The 20,708-nt window shown below is 37.1% G+C and overlaps 1 protein-coding gene across 1 annotated transcript in view; it reads right to left on the bottom strand.

Annotated features, from left to right (window-relative positions):
* LOC137241798 (uncharacterized) overlaps window positions 1-20,708 on the bottom strand; it is a 128,538-nt gene that overhangs the window by 29,884 nt on the left and 77,946 nt on the right. The window contains exon 6 of the mRNA XM_067769198.1: window positions 17,753-17,961. Within this exon, the coding sequence (XP_067625299.1) occupies window positions 17,753-17,961 (209 nt within the window). The remainder of the gene's footprint in view (window positions 1-17,752; window positions 17,962-20,708) is intronic.

The raw sequence follows: 20,708 nt of genomic DNA, 5'->3' as shown, positions 1-20,708 counted from the left end.
AATAATGATTAATTATCAGTCTTCAAAATCCATCTCCATACGCAACAGCATTGCTTTTATCTCGGAAGGTCAACATGCGGTCTTTACTTATTTCGCATTGGATGCAATAGAGATCAGCTCGCGAGTCGATGTTTTTGGTGTGCCCCAAGGCAACCATTTAGACCCATTACTTTTCACGATATTCATCAATGATGTAGACATTTCAAAATATGGCAAATGATTGCTTTACGCCGACGACCTGAAGCTCTATCACCCTGTTAGACGCCTTGAAGATTGCTTAAATCTGCAAAATGACCTTAATTCGCTTACAGTGTGGTGTAACTCTAAAGGACATTTGACCATCACAGGGAACATATAATCTCCGCAGCCAATTCTAAACTTGGTTTCATAAAATGAAACGTAAGGGAATTTCTCGACCCGTGGACTCTCAAAAGCCTTTTCTCTAGCTTTGTACGACCCCTTATCGTATATGCAGGCTTTGTTTGGGATCCGGAATCTATCGTAAATTCCAACCGAATAGAAAGAGTTCAGAAAATCTTCACCAGAAAACTTAGCTTCGTCGAATGTACTCATCACACTCTTTGCCCTTATATAGCCTTCGGTGTAGAATTTTAAACTTAGAGAGCCTTTGCAGTAGGAGGAAAATGCAAGGCGTCATCTTTATCAATGACATCATAAATAGGAGGATAGATTCTCCTGAATTAAAATTGCTTCTATATTTTAACGTTCCTGCCAGACCTCTCAGAGATATGCCTATATTTCACTTTAGGTTTCCAAGAACCACATATGGCTTGAATGAACCGATTCATAAGTTTATGTCGCTATTTAATGTTATATATTCACAAGTCGATACCAAAATATCTAGAGACTCATTCAAACACTATTTAAGAGGCTACTTTTTGAATTAACTATGTATCCAATTATTATATTGTAACGAATTTAGGGAAACTCCGCTTATTTTGCACCTTCTACTAATGGTCGTATCGCTAAATTGTTGAACAAATAACTCCAATATTCAATAATGCAAAATGGTATTTATTAGATTACTTTGAAAGTACTTCACAATAACACTTATGCAACCAATAACGTGCTTAAATCAAACTGATTACGAACTACTCAGCTTCTGCTGCTTTTATAATCTCTGTCCAAATGTCTATACGTTTCTTCTTCTAGAATCCTCTACTAGCTTTGTAGTCGCTCGATCAACCATGCCAATTGTCCCTCTGGGTTACGGAACTGCAAGAGCCATTTTAACGCTGCGTGATATGTCCTGGCGCGGAATCGCTGCCCGCAGAGGTACTTGTGAAAATGTTTAATGCACTCTACCAATGCCAACAGCTCTCTCCGTGTAACGCAATAGTTCCTTTCTGGTTTTCCAACTGATCGGCTGTAATAGGCAACTACCTTCTGCTGTCCATCGACCAGTTGTGATAAACGCCTCCTATAGCATATCTGCTGGCATCTGTATCTAGATTAAACGTTGCTCCTGGAATCGGATATTCCAACATTGGGGCAGTGCACAAATGCTTTTTCAATGTTTTTAATCCCTCTTCTTGCTCCTTCTTCCATTCCAAAACTTTATTTTTTTTTTGTAAGCCCGAGGATGCTATATGCTACGCTGGTAAAGTTTGGTACAAACCGGCGGTAATATGTGCACAACCCAAGGAAACTTCTTAATTCATGCAAGTCCTGTGGTCTTGGCCAATCTTTTTCAGCTTCTATCTTTTCATTCGCAGTGCACATGCCCTCTGTCATTACCTTGTGACCCAAATAATTTACTTCCTTTTTAAACAGCGAACACTTTTTGGGACTTAGTTTCAGACCAGCGCCAGCTATTCTGTGGAAAACTTCCTCCAAGTTCTTAAGATGTTCATCAAAGGTCTAGCCCAATACGATGATGTTGTCCAGGTACACCAAGTATGTTTTCCAATGTAGTCCTCTCAGTACCTGGTCTATGAGTCTCTCAAAAGTAGCTGGTGCATTACAAAGTCCAGAAGGCATCACTGCAAACTGTTTTGTATTTGTCTTCCTCCTTCCCCTCCACTTGCCAGTAGCCGCTTTTCAAGTCCAGTGCGGAAAAACATTTCGTACAAGTTAGCGAGTCCACATTGTTGGAACTATTAGGGTTGGTACTGCAATAACGTGCAATATGTCCTGGCTTTCCACACTTAAAGCATTTGACGATATCATCGCTTTTCTGCTGCGAGTTAGTGCATGGGATATGGTTTGCTTTGGGCTTGCGTATGTAGCTCACTTTGTTTCGACGTCCCGTATGCCATTTCTAAAATTCTGAATCTTTAGCCTTTCAGTGTATTCCACAGGTGCGTCCGCATTTGCAAGATGAGCCAATTTTCCAATGTCTGAGGCAAACTCCTGCAAAGTCTCATTAGATTTTTGGTAGCGGTTTTGCAATTCTATACGGTAGATCTGTTTCCTGTGTTCGCTTCAGTAACGTCCTTCTACAGCAACCATCAATGCTTCATAGTTGTTCCGCCCACCTTCGCGAATCGTCTGTAGGATTTCGGCTACTGGGCCCTTCAATCCTACGAATAGATTTGCAACTTTATCTTCAGCATTCCAGTTGTTCACTGTTCCGGTCTTCTCAAACTGACGCTTAAACATCTGGAAAGGAACAGAACCATCAAAGGATGGTGGTTTTAACTTTGGGTTACTCGGTGAAACTGCTGGGCGATTTAGTTGCAACTCCTGTATACGATCTCTCAATATTTCAATCTCGGCATCGATTTTGTCTTCGAGTTGTAAAATTTTTGTATCCTGCGCCTCCTACTTCGAGGAAATACGTCCTTCTTGCTCTTCCAGTTGAGCAGAGATTTGCGATGATATCTGCGCTGAAATTTGCGCCGACATTTCGGATATTCGTGCCTCTTATTCTTCAATCTTAGATGTAATCTGTGTCAACATTTCTGAAATACGCGTTTCTTGTTCTTCCATCTTGGATGTTATACCGTTCTCCTGCGATTCCAGTTGGGATGCCATATATGTCTTCTATTCTGCCAGTTGAGAAGTTATATTTGTCTCTTGTTCTTCCAGTTGAGATGACACTGGAGGTTTGAGCAGATATTGCAGCCAAAATCATGTTCAAGTCTGTGCTCCTAACTGTCTGCGATATTTCGTTTTTCTGTTAAATTTTTGTTGCTGTCTCATCCCCATCCGGATAAAAGACATACTCGTCCACACTAATTCCTTCCAACTCCAATAACTTTGGTAGCTGTGCTTGAAGTTCGATCTTATTGCCGGATGTATTCAATCCACGGTTATCCAAATCCTTTTTCAGTTGCTGCATCTTTAATTCACTTAACTTTGCCATGTCCAAGTTGTATTCGCAATCTTCGGAATTTATGCAACAATTCCTCTTCTGACACCAATTGTAACGAATTTAGGGAAACTCCGCTTATTTTACACCTTATACCAACGCTCGTATCGCTAAATTGTTGAATAAATAACTCCAATATTCTATAAAGCAAAATGGGCTTTAATAGATTACTTTGAAAGTACTTCACAATAACACTTATACTTCGCAACCAATATCGTGCTTAAATCAAATTTATTACGGACAACTCAGCTTCTGCTGCTTTTATACTCTCTGCCCAAATATCTAGACGTGTCTTCTTCTAGAATCCTCTACCTGTTCACCAGCCATACGCGCGTGGATTTGTATTGTGTAACCATATGCGTGTGTATATGTGAGTTCTACTTCGTTTTTAAATTTAGTTTTCGGAAAAAATACAAAAAAATTTTTAAAGTTTTTTTTTTTCAATTAAATAAAAAAAATAATAATAACCGGCCCACTCCGGGATTAGTGGGGATGATTGCAGAATTGATTGAAGTTTTTTATGAGAAAAAAAAGAAGTAAAATGGCGAAATTCGAAAAATCTCGAAAAACTGAAAAATTACAAAAAAAAAACTTTAAAATTTTTTTTGTATTTTTTCCGAAAAGTACATTTAAAAAAATTTAAAAAAAAAATCCCAAACGGTCAATTTTTGAAAAATTTATAGCATTTTGAAAACAAAAACGGCGTTTTTTTTTAAATTCATAACTTTTTTTGAGTTGGATGAAAAAATTCTAAAAAACGTCTTTCGTAAGCTAGAAAAAGAAAAAAAACTTTCAGCCATTTCTAAAGGGGTCGTGTTCGAAATTGGTCAAAATGGAATGCAATACCCCATATATAGGTCTTGGAAAATATTCGCCAAGAGTACGGAGTAGTTTTATAACATAAGTCCTGGTACCTAATTAGGATTTTCCTTTTGGTTGTCAAATTCCGGTAATACTATGGACACATTTAGGCCCACTTGCAGGACGGCAATTGAGTTAATTTTTAAAAAATGTATTAGTTTAGTGCCCCATGAGGTCATAACTCTGAACTAAAAAGATAGCTTGCCTTTTGCAAGTCGGCCTAGGTCTATGTGAGCTCATTATCAGCTTTATCATAAAAACTGTTAGATATGGTATCGTGAGCCAAATCTGCTTTCATTTAATTTATTTATTTTTGGCCGTTAGGATAAGGAAATGTTCTAATTGGTTGGTTGGTGTGGTTTGTTTTGGTGTGGTTTAAAAAAAAAAATACTCGAAATATTTTTGTTTTATTTATTTTCAATGTTTCGACTTCAGTCTGAAGACATCATCAGGAATCTTTAGCTGTGCTAAGCATGCTATGAGTCCATATTATTATAACAAGCACATAATTTTGGTACATCCTGTATCCTGAAAACTTTCTGTAGTTACGTATTTTCATGGGAGCATGTAAACAAATGCAATGAAAACTGCGAAATGCACCATGGCGCTTTTTGTGAAAATTCAGACTAAATCCACATGCATACTTGCAAGCAAACGAATGTTAAGTTTACATACCCCAGCTAGTTCCACGTGTGTTTAGACTAGTGTAAGTGTGTAAGCACATAAAGTTTGGGAACAGCTACATGGATAGGTACATATTTACAACCTAGCCCAGTGGTGCACATTGCCAGCAGAGCTTCGAATACAAACACAACTTTTTTTTTAGTAGTATGCTTTTACATAATATCACCACCTGGGCAATATCAAAATCCATTTGGCCAAACTATGATGGAAAGAGGACGAGAAGTCTTCTGAACAAATCCTGGGCTAACACAGGCAAACTGATAGCAGCCTGCACCGGTCATTGGGCAGTATGTACGCATGCGGAAAAGATGGGCATTCCGTATAACGACTACTGAGAAGCTGCAAAGATCCAAATGCCAAGGAGACTGTAGAACACTTTATGTGTAAATGCCCGGCTCTACCTAGAGCCTGGCTAAGGTTCCTTGGAACGCCGTTTCTAGAAGACCTCAGAGGGTTATCTGTGATAGCAATACCGAATATTCTTAATTTTATCAACAACTCTGGCTGGTTGTAATACATTGACCGTGACATTCCGTAGGTTTTTAGACGAGTTACATGGCATAAAAACGGCTTTAAATAGCTACTTGGGCGACCAGGGTCGCAGTTATTTCACCTACCTACCATGCTTTTACATGGAGCACGTTTGAGCAAAGAATTCAAGCATTGGAAGTCTACTGCTTGAAGTACAAGCTGAACTGATTGACTGCTTGCTTAACTGAATATCCGTCGCTGCACTCATAGCCGCGTCAGAATGAAGTTTTTCATATAGACGCAATCAACGCAATCTTATGCATGATGAGTAAATTGCACGTGTTTTTATGGTGAGCGGCAGATTGAGCGACACTAGCGCCATCTGACATGAAAAGGTAGTCAGCTTTTAATTTTTGTGGCAAGCAAGGCATAAACAGAAGAGTTCTACATTTTCTTTGGCTATGAGTGCTATCACACTTTGTAACTAACATTACTTTTCCCATTCGTTCGTACTTTTCAAACATTTTTCACAATTAAAAACCGCTTTAAAACAAAATCATAAGACACAAAATATGTTAGCAATTACTTTTGTTGTATAGTGAGAATTTTTGTAAATGCTTCGAGAAATTTTTTATGTGAATGAGTAAAATAAGTTTCAACTACAAAGTCTGAAGTTCTTTTATATATATTATGCCTAAGATATTTAAATGATAAACTGTATTCTAACGTGACCACTACAAAAAATGTTGGTGAACGCCGAACTATTTTTCGAAGCCCTCGTGTGCACCACTGTCCTAACTTCTTACTTGCTCATGTAGTTTATCCAAAATAAATAAAACTCCTGCGCACATTTGCATTACAACGAAACAAAAAAAAACCAACAACCAACTAAACTAGCTGCCAAATTCAAGGTTTTTTTACTTTGCCTTTTAACGGCATAGCACTCACGTTTCTGCTATACGTACTTTTTGCTGAAATTTATCGTTTTTGGTGGAGTTCTCGTTGCACAAAGATCGGAAACTTTTCAATGCCTTATTGAGTACGTGACGTATCGTACGTTTTAGCGTATTCGTAGTTACCATTTATCAGTAGGAAATATGCATAGAGTAAGGGAAAGCTTATGCAGTTGCACTTTCACTTCTTTTTGTACATACTAATACACTCTTACTAACTTTATCACTACGGACATGCGCTGGTAGCTTTCGAAATTCACGTGAACACCCAATTTTTTTAAAGAAAAATTTACACAAAAGTGATGGTTGTGTGATCATTGAAAATATAATCACGGTTATCTTTTAAGTTTCAAGCAAAGGCGTACCTTTATATATGGAACAGATTGCGTCCAAAATAAAAGTCGCAAAACCCGCCACAAAATATGAAGCTTATGTTGGAAGGGTCCCGCAATAACTTAAAAAAAACGTCGGAGTACTAAGTAATCTCGGAATTCGTTGGATAATGAATCAATAACTTTCCGGTAACAAATCGACAACCCTCCGATGGCAAGCTGATGATTCTCGGTTAATTTTTCGATATTAAATCGATAATTTTTTGAAAACTTATAGACAACTTTTCGATATCAAATCGATAATTTTTTGAAACTTATCTACAACTTTTCGATCAACAGACGATAACTTCGCGAGCTGAAATCTATAAAATTCCGATAACATATCAAAAACTGTTTTATAACAAGTGAATATCTTTTCGTTAAATAACCAATAACTTTTCTTCCAAATCGACTTCTAATCTTTCCTTTCCTCTCCCTTTCATTTCTTTTTACCTTTCCTTCTCTTTCCTTTACTTACTTTCCTTGCCTTGCCTTAGCTTCGCAAACGTGACGATAACTATAAACATCTTTATTGTCATCCACTTCATTATCGACATTGTTATTACACCTTTCTTTTTTAACCCTTATGGGTATACCTACCAGTTTCATATTCCTTATACCGTACACGATAGGTCTGGGCAGACCTATATGCAGTTTGTAAGGAAAATTGTAAAAATTTCACGACTTCATGAATAAAAGCAAAGAAATTTAAATATTTATAAATTTCTTATTATTCAGCTTTTTCTAAATGTTCATAAATATGTATATAGATAATTTTTTTTTCATTTTCTTCACTTATGCATTTGTGGCACCTCTGGAGCTGCTCCGAATGTTGAAGACAAACAGGATCTAAACAACTCATACAAACAAATCGCGTTTTTCTTTGCAATTTGTCATTATTATAGCATATTTTGCAAGATTTTTTTCCACTTGAAGTGCCACTTGTACTTGGTGCAGATACTTTAGAAGCAATAGGGCCACCAAAATAAGCTTCTATGGCTGACCGTGATGTATACTGTTTCATCACCTGAGGATTATTCATATGTTTTTCGACTTGAGGATGTACTAGCGCTTTTACCAAATCTTTTAGGAAAATACGTCGTGCAACGGTTGCTTTGCATTTCTCTATTTGATTTTTTATAACGTAAGATGCCAGTGCAGCCACATCCAACATATTGTGGAAGAAAGCCTTTTGCATGTATATTTTCCTAACATTTGATCCATTACGTCAACGGCACATTTCGTTTTATTATAAAACAGAATCGCATCAGGTTTTTGCAGTTGCCCACTGGTTGTGTTGTCTTCATGAAGAGAAGATAATAAACAAACACATTTATTCTTTTTTGGGACATAGGATATGAGACTAACGTTGTCCAGAAACCCGAATTCTATGGATAATACCGGGCAGGATTTTATAGCCAACATTTCCTTTGGAATATATTTTTTGTTACGTCGTAGAGTTCCAACATAAGCTAGTCCTGCATCTTTCTATTTATGGACGCCATTCAGAGTGTTAAAAAAATTATCAGCAATGACGGTTCTTCCAGAAAAACGGTATTTATTTGTAAGGCTTAACAAACTACGCTCGCCTTGATTGACATCTCTTGGCTGATTTCGTTCCTTGCCAGTGTACAAAATTCCCTTCAAGGGATAGGAATTGGTAGCGTCACAGGCCCAAAATATTTTAATGCCATACTTGGCGGGCTTCGATGGTATATAATGCGTAAATTTTGTACGCCCTCTGAATGGGAACAACTGTTCACCTACAGTTTTATTTACTGTTGGCTTATAAAGTTATCCAATTGTGTATTTAGCATAGTCCAAATGTCACGAATGGGCGCAGCTTTATCATTATCCTGGCGTGAAACACGCGTTCTTTCGTCGTCAAATCTTATAAATGCAGTTATAGCTTTAAATCATTGTATGGACATAGCGGCTCTATAGATTGGCAAAGAATCTGGTCTCCACAACTCTGAGCAGTGCTGCATATTTGCACGGTTCAGTCCTGCCGCTAGCAAAATTCCGATGTAGGCGTACAGCTCGTTTTCATCAACCATTTTCCATTGCTTTGGTTTTTTCGGACTTTTTTTCTGATTGAAAATTTCAATTACTTTCAAAGCTTTTCTATTTGTATGTCGCATAATAATAACTATCACTTCCTCAGTTATAATAGACTTGAATATTTTAAGTGGACTTGAGGACAAAGAACTCTTCGCAGTTCCACCTGCTACTCTCAATATATTGTGGCTGCGAACACAACCAGATGGACGTGGAGTCTTACTCCATTTTGTTCCATCGGGAGCTACAAAAAAAATTTGTTTGGTCGGGAACTCCAACATATCCTTCGCGCTCATCGTCGTCATCCAAGCCTTCAGGATCGCTTTCCACTTCAAGCCCGTTTTCATCCTCGACATCTGAAGCATACTCACCACCAAATAAATTTCCATCTCCGTCAGACTCAAGGCCAGGTAAATCTTCGGTGTCCCCATTCCCATCCTCATCTCTGGATGTGACATGCTCTACAAGACGCTCAAAATAATTTGTTCGCTGCTCCTTCGACATACTAAATAAACATGAAAAGTTTCTGACAAATAAATAAATAATAATAAAAAGAGAGATGTTACCGGCTGAGCATTGCTGCTGAGATATATTCAAAATTTTCCGACATTTTTGGTTCCAGTTTTTCACAGAAAACAAGAATAAAATAAAAATTTTACCACAACTGAGCGCTCTATGATGTCAACTGGCAGAATATTTTTTGAATCAGTTACAATTTCTATTTGATTTAGCATTTTTACCGTTTTATTCAAAGTGATGGTGAATAAAAAGCAAACATTTTATTAATTGTTACACTCATTGCCTCATAGGTCTGGCTGGACCTATGGTGTACGGTTAAGATATAAGTTTCTTAAATTCGTAATAAAGTCGAAACTTACAAATATTTTTTAACTTTTTTATTTCATAATTACAGCTAATAGGTGCGTTGAGGATATCGCAAGATCTCAGGTGCGTAGCTTTTAAATTTCTATGTGAAAAATGCAGTTAAAATTCGTATAGGTCTGGCCAGACCTATGTGTACCCATAAGGGTTAAACGGTTTTATTTAGCTTGACTTGACAGGCAGGAAGCACGGCCGCATGCAAGGCCGTTGTGAACGAATTTTTTAATTGAAATTTAAGTAAATTCCCGATAAGCTGCAAGCTTGAAACTTGGAATATAGTTCAGAACCCGATAACAATGCAATAATAAGAAAAAAATCGCTGCTAGGTGGCGTAAGGTTCGAGATATTCACAAAAATCGTATTAATGCTCCGATTTGGCTCATATTTGGAACACATAATACATACAAGAGTCGAAAGCGACATATGAAAAAAATCGCCGCTAGGTGGCGAAAAGATCAAGATATTCAATAAAATCTTATTTGTGGTCCGATTTGGTCCATATTTGGAACACATAATACATACATGAATAGAAAGCGACTTATGATGGCCGATTTGGCTCATTTTTGGAACAAATATTACATACAGTCCGGTAGAAGTGACATCAAAATATTTTGGAGTTGGAGGAGGGACAAGCATACGTGGGCAGAGTCGAGTAAAGTCTTTGGAAGGATTATGTATTGAGGACTTAGATTGTAACAAATTGTCAGGAAAAAGTCCTTGTAATAATGAGTTACTAAATGAACTAAATAAGAAATAATAGGCAATTAAATAAAGACTAAAAACTTGAAAATAAAATAATTTAAAAAAATGTTTAAGTTAAACGGTTTTATTGAAATGTAAGAATTAAATAATAATAATACGAAAAGCTAAAAAATAATTATGTAGGTCCTAGGTAATAGTCATCACACTCCTTAGCAATCTATAGCGTTGATCAGACAATTAAATAAAAGCATTGGAAGCGTCAAATTTCTATTGATAATCATATATAAGACCAACTGAACCTTAGTCATGTATGCTACGCCACACATTTTAAGAAATTTCACGCGCCCAACGCTTTTATTTAATTGTCTGACCAACGCCCTAGATTGGTGAGGAGTGTAATGACTAGTACCTAGGACCTACCCAATTATTTTCTAGCTTTTAGTATTATTAATACTTCAAGTAAGTTGTTTAAGCGACTTAAACTATGAGTTTTTTTCTTTCGTTTGTTTCATAAGCGCTGAAGTTCTCATCCGGCTTATGAAATATTCTAAAGACATAGTTTTAGCTTTTAATTTAAAATTGAGGTTCTTCGAGTAGAAGATGGGGTGCCAATACCTCGGAGCCCAGTGCTCGCCTCCACATCACATTTTGAAAGGGGTCTTCAAATAGAAGATGAGATGGCTCATTAGAGCGAAACCTCAGAGTTCCCTGTGCTCGTCCCACATTAAATAAATAAAGGTGTACCAAGGGCTTTTTGCATCCTCCCATGTCTTAAGTACACCATAAATAAAATTAATGAGTAAGGAAGTTCGGGTGTAACCGAACATTACATACTCAGTTGAGACCTATGGAGACAAAATAAGGGAAAATCACCATGTAGGAAAATGATCCTAGGATAACCCTGGAATGTGTTGTTTGTACGATATGGGTATCAAATGAAAGGTGTTAATGAGTATTTTAAAAGGGAGTGGGCCTTAGTTCTATAGGCGGACGGCTTTTCGAGATATCGCCATAAAGGTGCACAAGGGGTGACTCTAGAATTTGTTTGTACGATATGGGTATCAAAAGAAAGGTGTTAATGAGTTTTTTAAAAGGGCGTTGGCCTTAGTTCTATAGGTGGACGCCTTTTCGAGATATCGCCATAAAGGTGGACCAGGGGTGACTCTAGAATTTGTTTGTACGATATGGGTTTCAAAAGAAAGGTGTTAATGAGTATTTTAAAAGGAAGTGGGCCTTAGTTCTATGGGCGGACGGCTTTTCGAGATATCGCCATAAAGGTGGACCAGGGGTGACTCTAGAATTTGTTTGTACGATATGGGTATCAAATGAAAGGTGTTAATGAGTATTTTAAAAGGAAGTGGGCCTTAGTTCTATGGGCGGACGGCTTTTCGAGATATCGCCATAAAGGTGGACCAGGGGTGACTCTAGAATTTGTTTGTACGATATGGGTTTCAAAAGAAAGGTGTTAATGAGTTTTTTAAAAGGGCGTTGGCCTTAGTTCTATAGGTGGACGCCTTTTCGAGATATCGCCATAAAGGTGGACCAGGGGTGACTCTAGAATTTGTTTGTACGATATGGGTATCAAATGAAAGGTGTTAATGAGTATTTTAAAAGGAAGTGGGCCTTAGTTCTATGGGCGTTCGAGATATCGCCATAAAGGTGGACCAGGGGTGACTCTAGAATTTGTTTGTACGATATGGGTATCAAATGAAAGGTGTTAATGAGTATTTTAAAAGGAAGTGGGCCTTAGTTCTATGGGCGGACGGCTTTTCGAGATATCGCCATAAAGGTGGACCAGGGGTGACTCTAGAATTTGTTTGTACGATATGGGTTTCAAAAGAAAGGTGTTAATGAGTTTTTTAAAAGGGCGTTGGCCTTAGTTCTATAGGTGGACGCCTTTTCGAGATATCGCCATAAAGGTGGACCAGGGGTGACTCTAGAATTTGTTTGTACGATATGGGTATCAAATGAAAGGTGTTAATGAGTATTTTAAAAGGAAGTGGGCCTTAGTTCTATGGGCGGACGGCTTTTCGAGATATCGCCATAAAGGTGGACCAGGGGTGACTCTAGAATTTGTTTGTACGATATGGGTATCAAATGAAAGGTGTTAATGAGTATTTTAAAAGGAAGTGGGCCTTAGTTCTATGGGCGTTCGAGATATCGCCATAAAGGTGGACCAGGGGTGACTCTAGAATTTGTTTGTACGATATGGGTATCAAATGAAAGGTGTTAATGAGTATTTTAAAAGGAAGTGGGCCTTAGTTCTATGGGCGGACGGCTTTTCGAGATATCGCCATAAAGGTGGACCAGGGGTGACTCTAGAATTTGTTTGTACGATATGGGTTTCAAAAGAAAGGTGTTAATGAGTATTTTAAAAGGAAGTGGGCCTTAGTTCTATGGGCGGACGGCTTTTCGAGATATCGCCATAAAGGTGGACCAGGGGTGACTCTAGAATTTGTTTGTACGATATGGGTATCAAATGAAAGGTGTTAATGAGTATTTTAAAAGGAAGTGGGCCTTAGTTCTATGGGCGGACGGCTTTTCGAGATATCGCCATAAAGGTGGACCAGGGGTGACTCTAGAATTTGTTTGTACGATATGGGTTTCAAAAGAAAGGTGTTAATGAGTTTTTTAAAAGGGCGTTGGCCTTAGTTCTATAGGTGGACGCCTTTTCGAGATATCGCCATAAAGGTGGACCAGGGGTGACTCTAGAATTTGTTTGTACGATATGGGTTTCAAAAGAAAGGTGTTAATGAGTATTTTAAAAGGAAGTGGGCCTTAGTTCTATGGGCGGACGGCTTTTCGAGATATCGCCATAAAGGTGGACCAGGGGTGACTCTAGAATTTGTTTGTACGATATGGGTATCAAATGAAAGGTGTTAATGAGTATTTTAAAAGGAAGTGGGCCTTAGTTCTATGGGCGGACGGCTTTTCGAGATATCGCCATATAGGTGGACCAGGGGTGACTCTAGAATTTGTTTGTACGATATGGGTTTCAAAAGAAAGGTGTTAATGAGTTTTTTAAAAGGGCGTTGGCCTTAGTTCTATAGGTGGACGCCTTTTCGAGATATCGCCATAAAGGTGGACCAGGGGTGACTCTAGAATTTGTTTGTACGATATGGGTATCAAATGAAAGGTGTTAATGAGTATTTTAAAAGGAAGTGGGCCTTAGTTCTATGGGCGTTCGAGATATCGCTATAAAGGTGGACCAGGGGTGACTCTAGAATTTGTTTGTACGATATGGGTATCAAATGAAAGGTGTTAATGAGTATTTTAAAAGGAAGTGGGCCTTAGTTCTATGGGCGGACGGCTTTTCGAGATATCGCCATAAAGGTGGACCAGGGGTGACTCTAGAATTTGTTTGTACGATATGGGTTTCAAAAGAAAGGTGTTAATGAGTTTTTTAAAAGGGCGTTGGCCTTAGTTCTATAGGTGGACGCCTTTTCGAGATATCGCCATAAAGGTGGACCAGGGGTGACTCTAGAATTTGTTTGTACGATATGGGTATCAAATGAAAGGTGTTAATGAGTATTTTAAAAGGAAGTGGGCCTTAGTTCTATGGGCGGACGGCTTTTCGAGATATCGCCATAAAGGTGGACCAGGGGTGACTCTAGAATTTGTTTGTACGATATGGGTATCAAATGAAAGGTGTTAATGAGTATTTTAAAAGGGAGTGGGTCTTAGTTCTATAGGCGGACGGTTTTTCAAGATATCGCCATAAAGGCGGACCAGGAGTGACTCTAGAATTTGTTTGTATGACATGTGTATCAAATGAAAGGTGTTAATGAGTATTTTAAAAGGGAGTGGGCCTTAGCTCTATAGGTGGACCCCTTTTCGGGATATCGTTATAAAGGCGGAACAGGGGTGACTCTAGAATGCGTTTGTACAATATGGGTGTCAAACGAAAGGTGTTAATGAGTATTTTAAAATGGAGTGGGCCTTAGTTCTATAGGTGGACGCCTTTTCAGGATATCGTTTTAAAGGTGGACCAGGGTTGACTCTAGAATGCGTTTATACAATATGGGTATCAAACGAAAGGTGTTAATGAGTATTTTAAAAGGGAGTGGGCCTTAGTTCTATGGGTGGACGCCTTTACGAGATATTGCCATAAAGGTGGACTAGGGCTGACTCTAGAATTTGTTTGTACGATATGGGTATCAATTGAAAGGTGTTAATGAGTATTTTAAAAGAGAGTGGGCCTTAGTTCTATGGGTGGACGCCTTTACGAGATATTGCTATAAAGGTGGAGCAGGGGTGGCTCTATAATGCGTTTCTACAATATGGGTGTCAAATTAAAGGTATTAATAAGAATTTTAAAAGGGAGTTTTGGTAGTTGTATATGTGAAGGCGTTTTCGAGATTTCGACCAAAAAGTGGACCAGGGTGATCCAGAACATCATCTGTCGGATACCGCTAATTTATTTATATATGTGATACCACGAACAGTATTCCTGCCATGATTCCAAGGGCTTTCGATTTCGACCTACAGAACTTTTTCATTTTCTGCTACTTAATATGGTAGGTGTCACACCCATTTTACAAAGTATTTTTCTAAAGTTATATTTTGCGTCAATAAACCAATACCATTACCATGCTTCATTCCTTTTTTCGTATTTGGTAAAGAATTATGGCATTTTTTTCATTTTTCGTAATATTCGAAATCGAAAAAGTGGGTGTGGTCATAGTCGGATTTCGGCCATTTTTTATACCAATACAAAGTGTGTTCAGATAATTATGTGAACTGAGTTTAGTAAAGATATATCGATTTTTGCTCAAGTTATCGTGTTAACGGCCGAGCGGAAGGACAGACGATCTACTGTGTGTAAAAACTGGGCGTGGCTTCAACCGTTTTCGCCCTTTTTCACAGGAAACAGTTATCGTCCTAGAATCTAAGAGCCAACCAAATTTCACAAGGATTGGTAAATATTTGTTCGACTTATGGCATTAAATGTATCCTAGACAAATCAAATGAAAAAGGGCGGAGCCACGCTCATTTCGAAATGTTCTTTTGTTTTTGTATTTTGTCGCACCATATCATTACTGGAGTTGAATGTTGACATAATTTACTTATATGCTGTAAAGATATTAAATTTTTTGTAAAAATTTCACTTTAAAAAAATTTTTTTTTTAAGTGGGCGTGGTCGTTCTCCGATTTTGCTAATTTTTATTAAGCATACATATAGTAATACAAGTAACGTTCCTGGCAAATTTCATCATGATATCTTCAACGAATGCCAAATTACAGCTTGCAAAACTTCTAAATTACCTTCTTTTAAAAGTGGGCGGTGCCACGCCCGTTGTCCAAAATTTTACTTATTTTCTATTCTGCGTCATAAGTTCAACGCATCTACCAAGTTTCATCGCTTTATCCGTCTTTGGTAATGAATTATCGCACTTTTTCAATTTTTCGAAATTTTCGATATCGAAAAAGTGGGCGTGGTTATAGTCCGATATCGTTCCTTTTAAATAGCGATCTGAGATGAGCGCCCAGGAACATACGTACCAAATTTCGTCAAGATACCTCAAAATTTACTTAAGTTATCGTGTTAACGGACGGACGGACGAACGGACGGGCATGGCTCAATCAAATTTTTTTTTCGATACTGATGATTTTGATATATGGAAGTATATATCTATCTCGATTCCTTTATACCTGTACAACCAACCGTTATCCAATCAAAGTTAATATACTCTGTGTGCTCTGCTCAACTGAGTATAAAAATAATAAACTTAATAAATTGAATACATTAAGATAAAGATATTATAAATATATAAAGGTATATCGATGCTTTGCATCGTCCCGTGTTTTAAATACACCATAAACTAAACACATAAAGGTGTACCAGTACTTTGCACCCTCCCGTGATTTAGGTACACACTAAACTAAATGAAAATAAAATACAGTCCATTAAAATAATAATTTATAAAATAAAAATAAAAATAAATTTAAAAAAACGCTTGGTTGCAGTGGGCTTTGAACCCGCAACCCCAAACGTTTGAGTCGGGTACGTCATCCATTGTCCCACGACTCCTACGCCTACAAGCACATCAAATTACTCCCTTATAACTCACATTAAACTGCTCGCCCTTAACTGCCCCACGCTTAGCTATAAGTATTGTTTTCAATAAAACCGTTTAACTTAAAAATTTTTTTAAATTATTTTACTTAATCCTCCTCCTGTTTTATCGTCTTTACATGTACTTCTTTTCCTTTGTCGTTTCACTTTCTCCTTTAAACATGTAAGATTGATTTTTTTTTTCTGTCTACATTGTTTTCCATTAATTGATTTGAATTCCTCGCTTTCAGCACTCCCCTTGATAGAGTGAAATTCGGAATTTTGGGAGGTAGAATTAAACATTTTTAGATTATTTTTGATAGGAAGCTGTGCTAAGTTCGCTTGTATTGTTGCAGGAGTGTCGTTGGCACCAGCTGAAGACTATCAGCAACTGTGCACACTCTCTTTATAAGATGGTATTCAAGTCCGAAGCGAAATACTGTATTTTGTGACATCCAAGCGGTTATTTGAGCCTTGAGCTCAAGTATGACTATCACGAAGATCTCTTTTTCCGAACTGGTACAACACAGCCGGATATAGATGGCTATGGTGAATATGGAGTTCAGCTAAGCACCTGTGATCTTCTCTTGTATGGGTGGGCATCAAGTCAGCTAAGAAACACTGGTAAGTAGTAGGGGATCATGTAAGCGAAATCCTTCTGAGCGGAAGTAATTCATAGGCGGTCTGCCGAAGCTACTAGTCGCCCAAGCAAATGTTATTATGGTTTTGTCAGGTAGCTGTCCATGTAGTACTCTCAATATACTGGAAAACGCTTACAGCTATGTCCGAATGGAGTATAAAGAATTGTAATTACCGGCTCGCTCCATGCAATCTGTCCACCATAATTAAATGTTGCACAGCCACAACAAAAATTTAAGCAGATGAGACAAAAAATAGCTATGCACACATGCACACGGCAGGTATATGACATGATAAATATCTGTACACAGGAACAAAGAGCGCAAACAACATTACTGACACATATAGACACAAGACAACAGTGAGTATGAGATGCAGAGATATGAAAGAAATAAATAAGCCAATTATCACAAAGACTCTTTGCGAAAAGTCGACATAATTGGATAAATAGGCGAACCAGGAAGCTTAAAGTTATATAATCAGCGCAGTCTGGGAAGAAGTCAATAAGATTGATTTTATTTAACACACTATAAGTGAAGTACGCGAATACATTTAATTGTGAAATTCTACTACCATAGTAGTGCTTTAAATAAAGAGCAATCTGCATACAGAAAATTTGACTTTGCTTATTTGTCTATTCAATGATTCGTTCGATAGCATAAGGCAAGGAATAAAAAAATCCCTGAAATACGTTGCAATATTAAATTTGAATACATATACATAAATATATTTTTTCACTCACCTCAACCGCTACACCTGGCAGCAGAAATGTTTGCGCGGGCGGCATGTCCCGTGGCACGTAGCGATAAAACTCGTTACCATCTTTGTACCACTTCACCGAGTACAGCGACTCGCCGTCTAGATCGTAAAGACATTCTAATTGTGCAGATGAGCCTTTTACAACGTAGTTTGGTATTCGCACTTCGACCAAGCGTAAACTTTGTGTATAATCTATAAATAAATAGTCAAGAAGGAAAATATGAAAATTTTCCAAAAGTTAGGAGAATATTTTCGTATCAAGTGTGTGTTGTAAAACAAATATACAATACTAGAAACAAGTACTCAGGGGATTATGCAAGCTGCTTTATAGAGACCAAACACGTTTTTTCATGCACTTCCATGATTCTTCTAGCTCATTCTATGTCACAAGTCACTAACAGGATAAGACAGAAATGTCGCCAAAGATATTTCCCAATTCATATCTGCTTTCAGGAAAAATTGTTCTCCCAAAAAGAAACGTCATTCATATATGAAATAAATTCAGTTTTTAGAAACTATTTTGATAGGACTGATAGTTATTAAAACGATATTGATTCTGTATCAGTATTACAGTATCCAGATCAAAGTGACCGAGAGTAACGCGCGTCTCCCTAAGAAGGTTATTTTCCTCAGTCACGGACTCCACCGGAAAATTGTTGGCATACTAATTTGTCGACTTTTTGTGGGTGTCTCTGAGGGCCTTTTTATGTTTTTTTTTATCATAGGGCTAACTTCTTGAGTGCCGAAGTTCTTCATAGTAAGATATCTTTTTCAAAACATATCGAACTGGTTACTTCGTAGCCATAAACTATAAAATTATCTGCTGGCGGGGAAATGTACATATATATGTTTAACTACTCGTCTGTTTCAATATATTTTTATTGTATTTTTTATTCAATAAATATTTTCAGAAATTTGCATATTTGTTATTACCATATCCATGATATACAATAACATGCAATAAGCTGCAAGATCATAGATAAAGTATGTTTTTTGTCACAATTTTATTTAATCCATAATCACTGGCTGACAATTAAGCAATAAGTTTGTACAATATATTGGTGTTTATGTATAACGTACTTATTAGTGTATGCATTCAGTTGCGGATTGACGTTTTAGATTTTTGCTAGATGCTCGGTTTTAGGAATTAATTTATTTAACTGGCTGTAATAAAAAGTTGTTTTTGTTGTTTTTGTTGCAAAAAAGGCACTTCCCTAGGGTTTTGGAGAGTGTTATCGATGTTGATGGTCCTTTGACGGATAGAGATTCGGTACGTTCTGGTAACAAGCACTAACAAGGTACAAGCCCGACAATCTCGGAAACGATTTAATATGACTACATTGGAATCTCAATGCAATCACACAACCAACCAGAAAAAAAGTTATCAGCCCAAATGTATGCATCCATTTAGCCACTAAACAATTTTAGGTCCTAGATCCCCCACTGTAGGCGTACACATTTATTTAGATTTTATTTTATTTGCATATTCAAAAGCATGTCTGATATATTTATTTTAACATCAGTTGAAATCGATTATTTATGTAAATTCTTTTGATGTGATTTGTAAATATTTAAGAAAAAGTTAAATCTGTTTTCACATCAATTGTCTCATTAAATTGTACGTTCATATAAATAACGCTGTACTTGGGTGACTTGAAAATTGTAAGCCGTTTTTTTGTACTACATAATTATTATTTTTATTTATGTTTGTAATTTATAATTTTTAATTTTTATTGTTACAGAGTCTTTGGGAGGCAGTGGCTTCTTAAGCGTCGAGATCTAAAACTGCTCAGCTACAGAGAAGCTCATCAGCTGAGAAATATAGATTCACAAATACAATAGATTTTTTAACATTTTTTTTTTTTGTATGGCAAAAAGCGAGTCCGAAACATCAATTATTCTCGAGTGAGAGTTATAGTCTTCACAAAAACATAGAAAAGGTTGGTTTAGTTGGAAATTGCTTCTGCATTTTTTAAGAATTATAAGTTTATAATGCCTTGAAACTCGGCATGGAACATTCAAGTTTACTTCGTTCAAAAGAAATGGACTTGAAATCGATCCATTTAATAGTTTAGCCATATATATTACACCTAGGATTTCTCTACGACTTGCAAGGGTAGGAAGAGTTATTAGTTTTAACCGATTAGTGTAGGGAGGCAGATTATACGGAGAGTTCCATTGACGATTTCTCAAGGCGAAAAGTAAAAACAGTTTTTGCATTTGACTCTAGCCTACCCACATGAACTTGATAACGCGGATTTTAAGTTATCGATCCATATTCTAATATCGGCCTCACCAATGATGTAAAAACTCTTTTCGCCATCTTTTCGCTAAAACTCCTCTCGCTTTATTGACTGTGGCATTAATATGGGGGTTGAAACTAAGTTTAAGATTCATTGTAACTCCCAAGTCGACAAAAACATCAACGCTTGTCAATTAGTTATATTTTTTGTTATTGAAAAAAAAAGAAAAAAATTACATTTGAATAGAAGAAAAAAAAACTTTAAGGCAAATGCTATAGGTCGTTGTATAAATACTTTTCGGGAGCTGCTAATTTATGGTTAAGGCCTTGAGCTCTATTTGAACCCCCTGATTTGTAAGATAAATCAATAGGCCGATTAAACAACAACAAATTATTAAAGTTTTTTGAAAACATCTTTGGTGACATGCGAGATTTCGTATTTGGAGCTGAAATAGGTGAAAGTAAGTACTAAATCAGGGTAAGAAATATCTGTCAACCTAAACCAAAATGCGTAAATTATATTAACCATTTATTCTTCTGAAGAGAACAAAGAATTTTATATAAATGCAAAAGTTATTTTAGTATCATTTCAGTTTGTGCCGTCAAAGCCACCTCCTAAGGTATGTGAAATTATATTAATACTATCCAGGCAAACTTGCACACAACTAGTATAAATACAACTAAAATTTCTACTTTT

The sequence above is a fragment of the Eurosta solidaginis genome, chromosome 2, assembly GCF_040869045.1.
Source record: "Eurosta solidaginis isolate ZX-2024a chromosome 2, ASM4086904v1, whole genome shotgun sequence".
Taxonomy (NCBI): Eukaryota; Metazoa; Arthropoda; class Insecta; order Diptera; family Tephritidae; genus Eurosta; species Eurosta solidaginis.
This window is presented reverse-complemented; position numbering and strand designations above follow the sequence as displayed.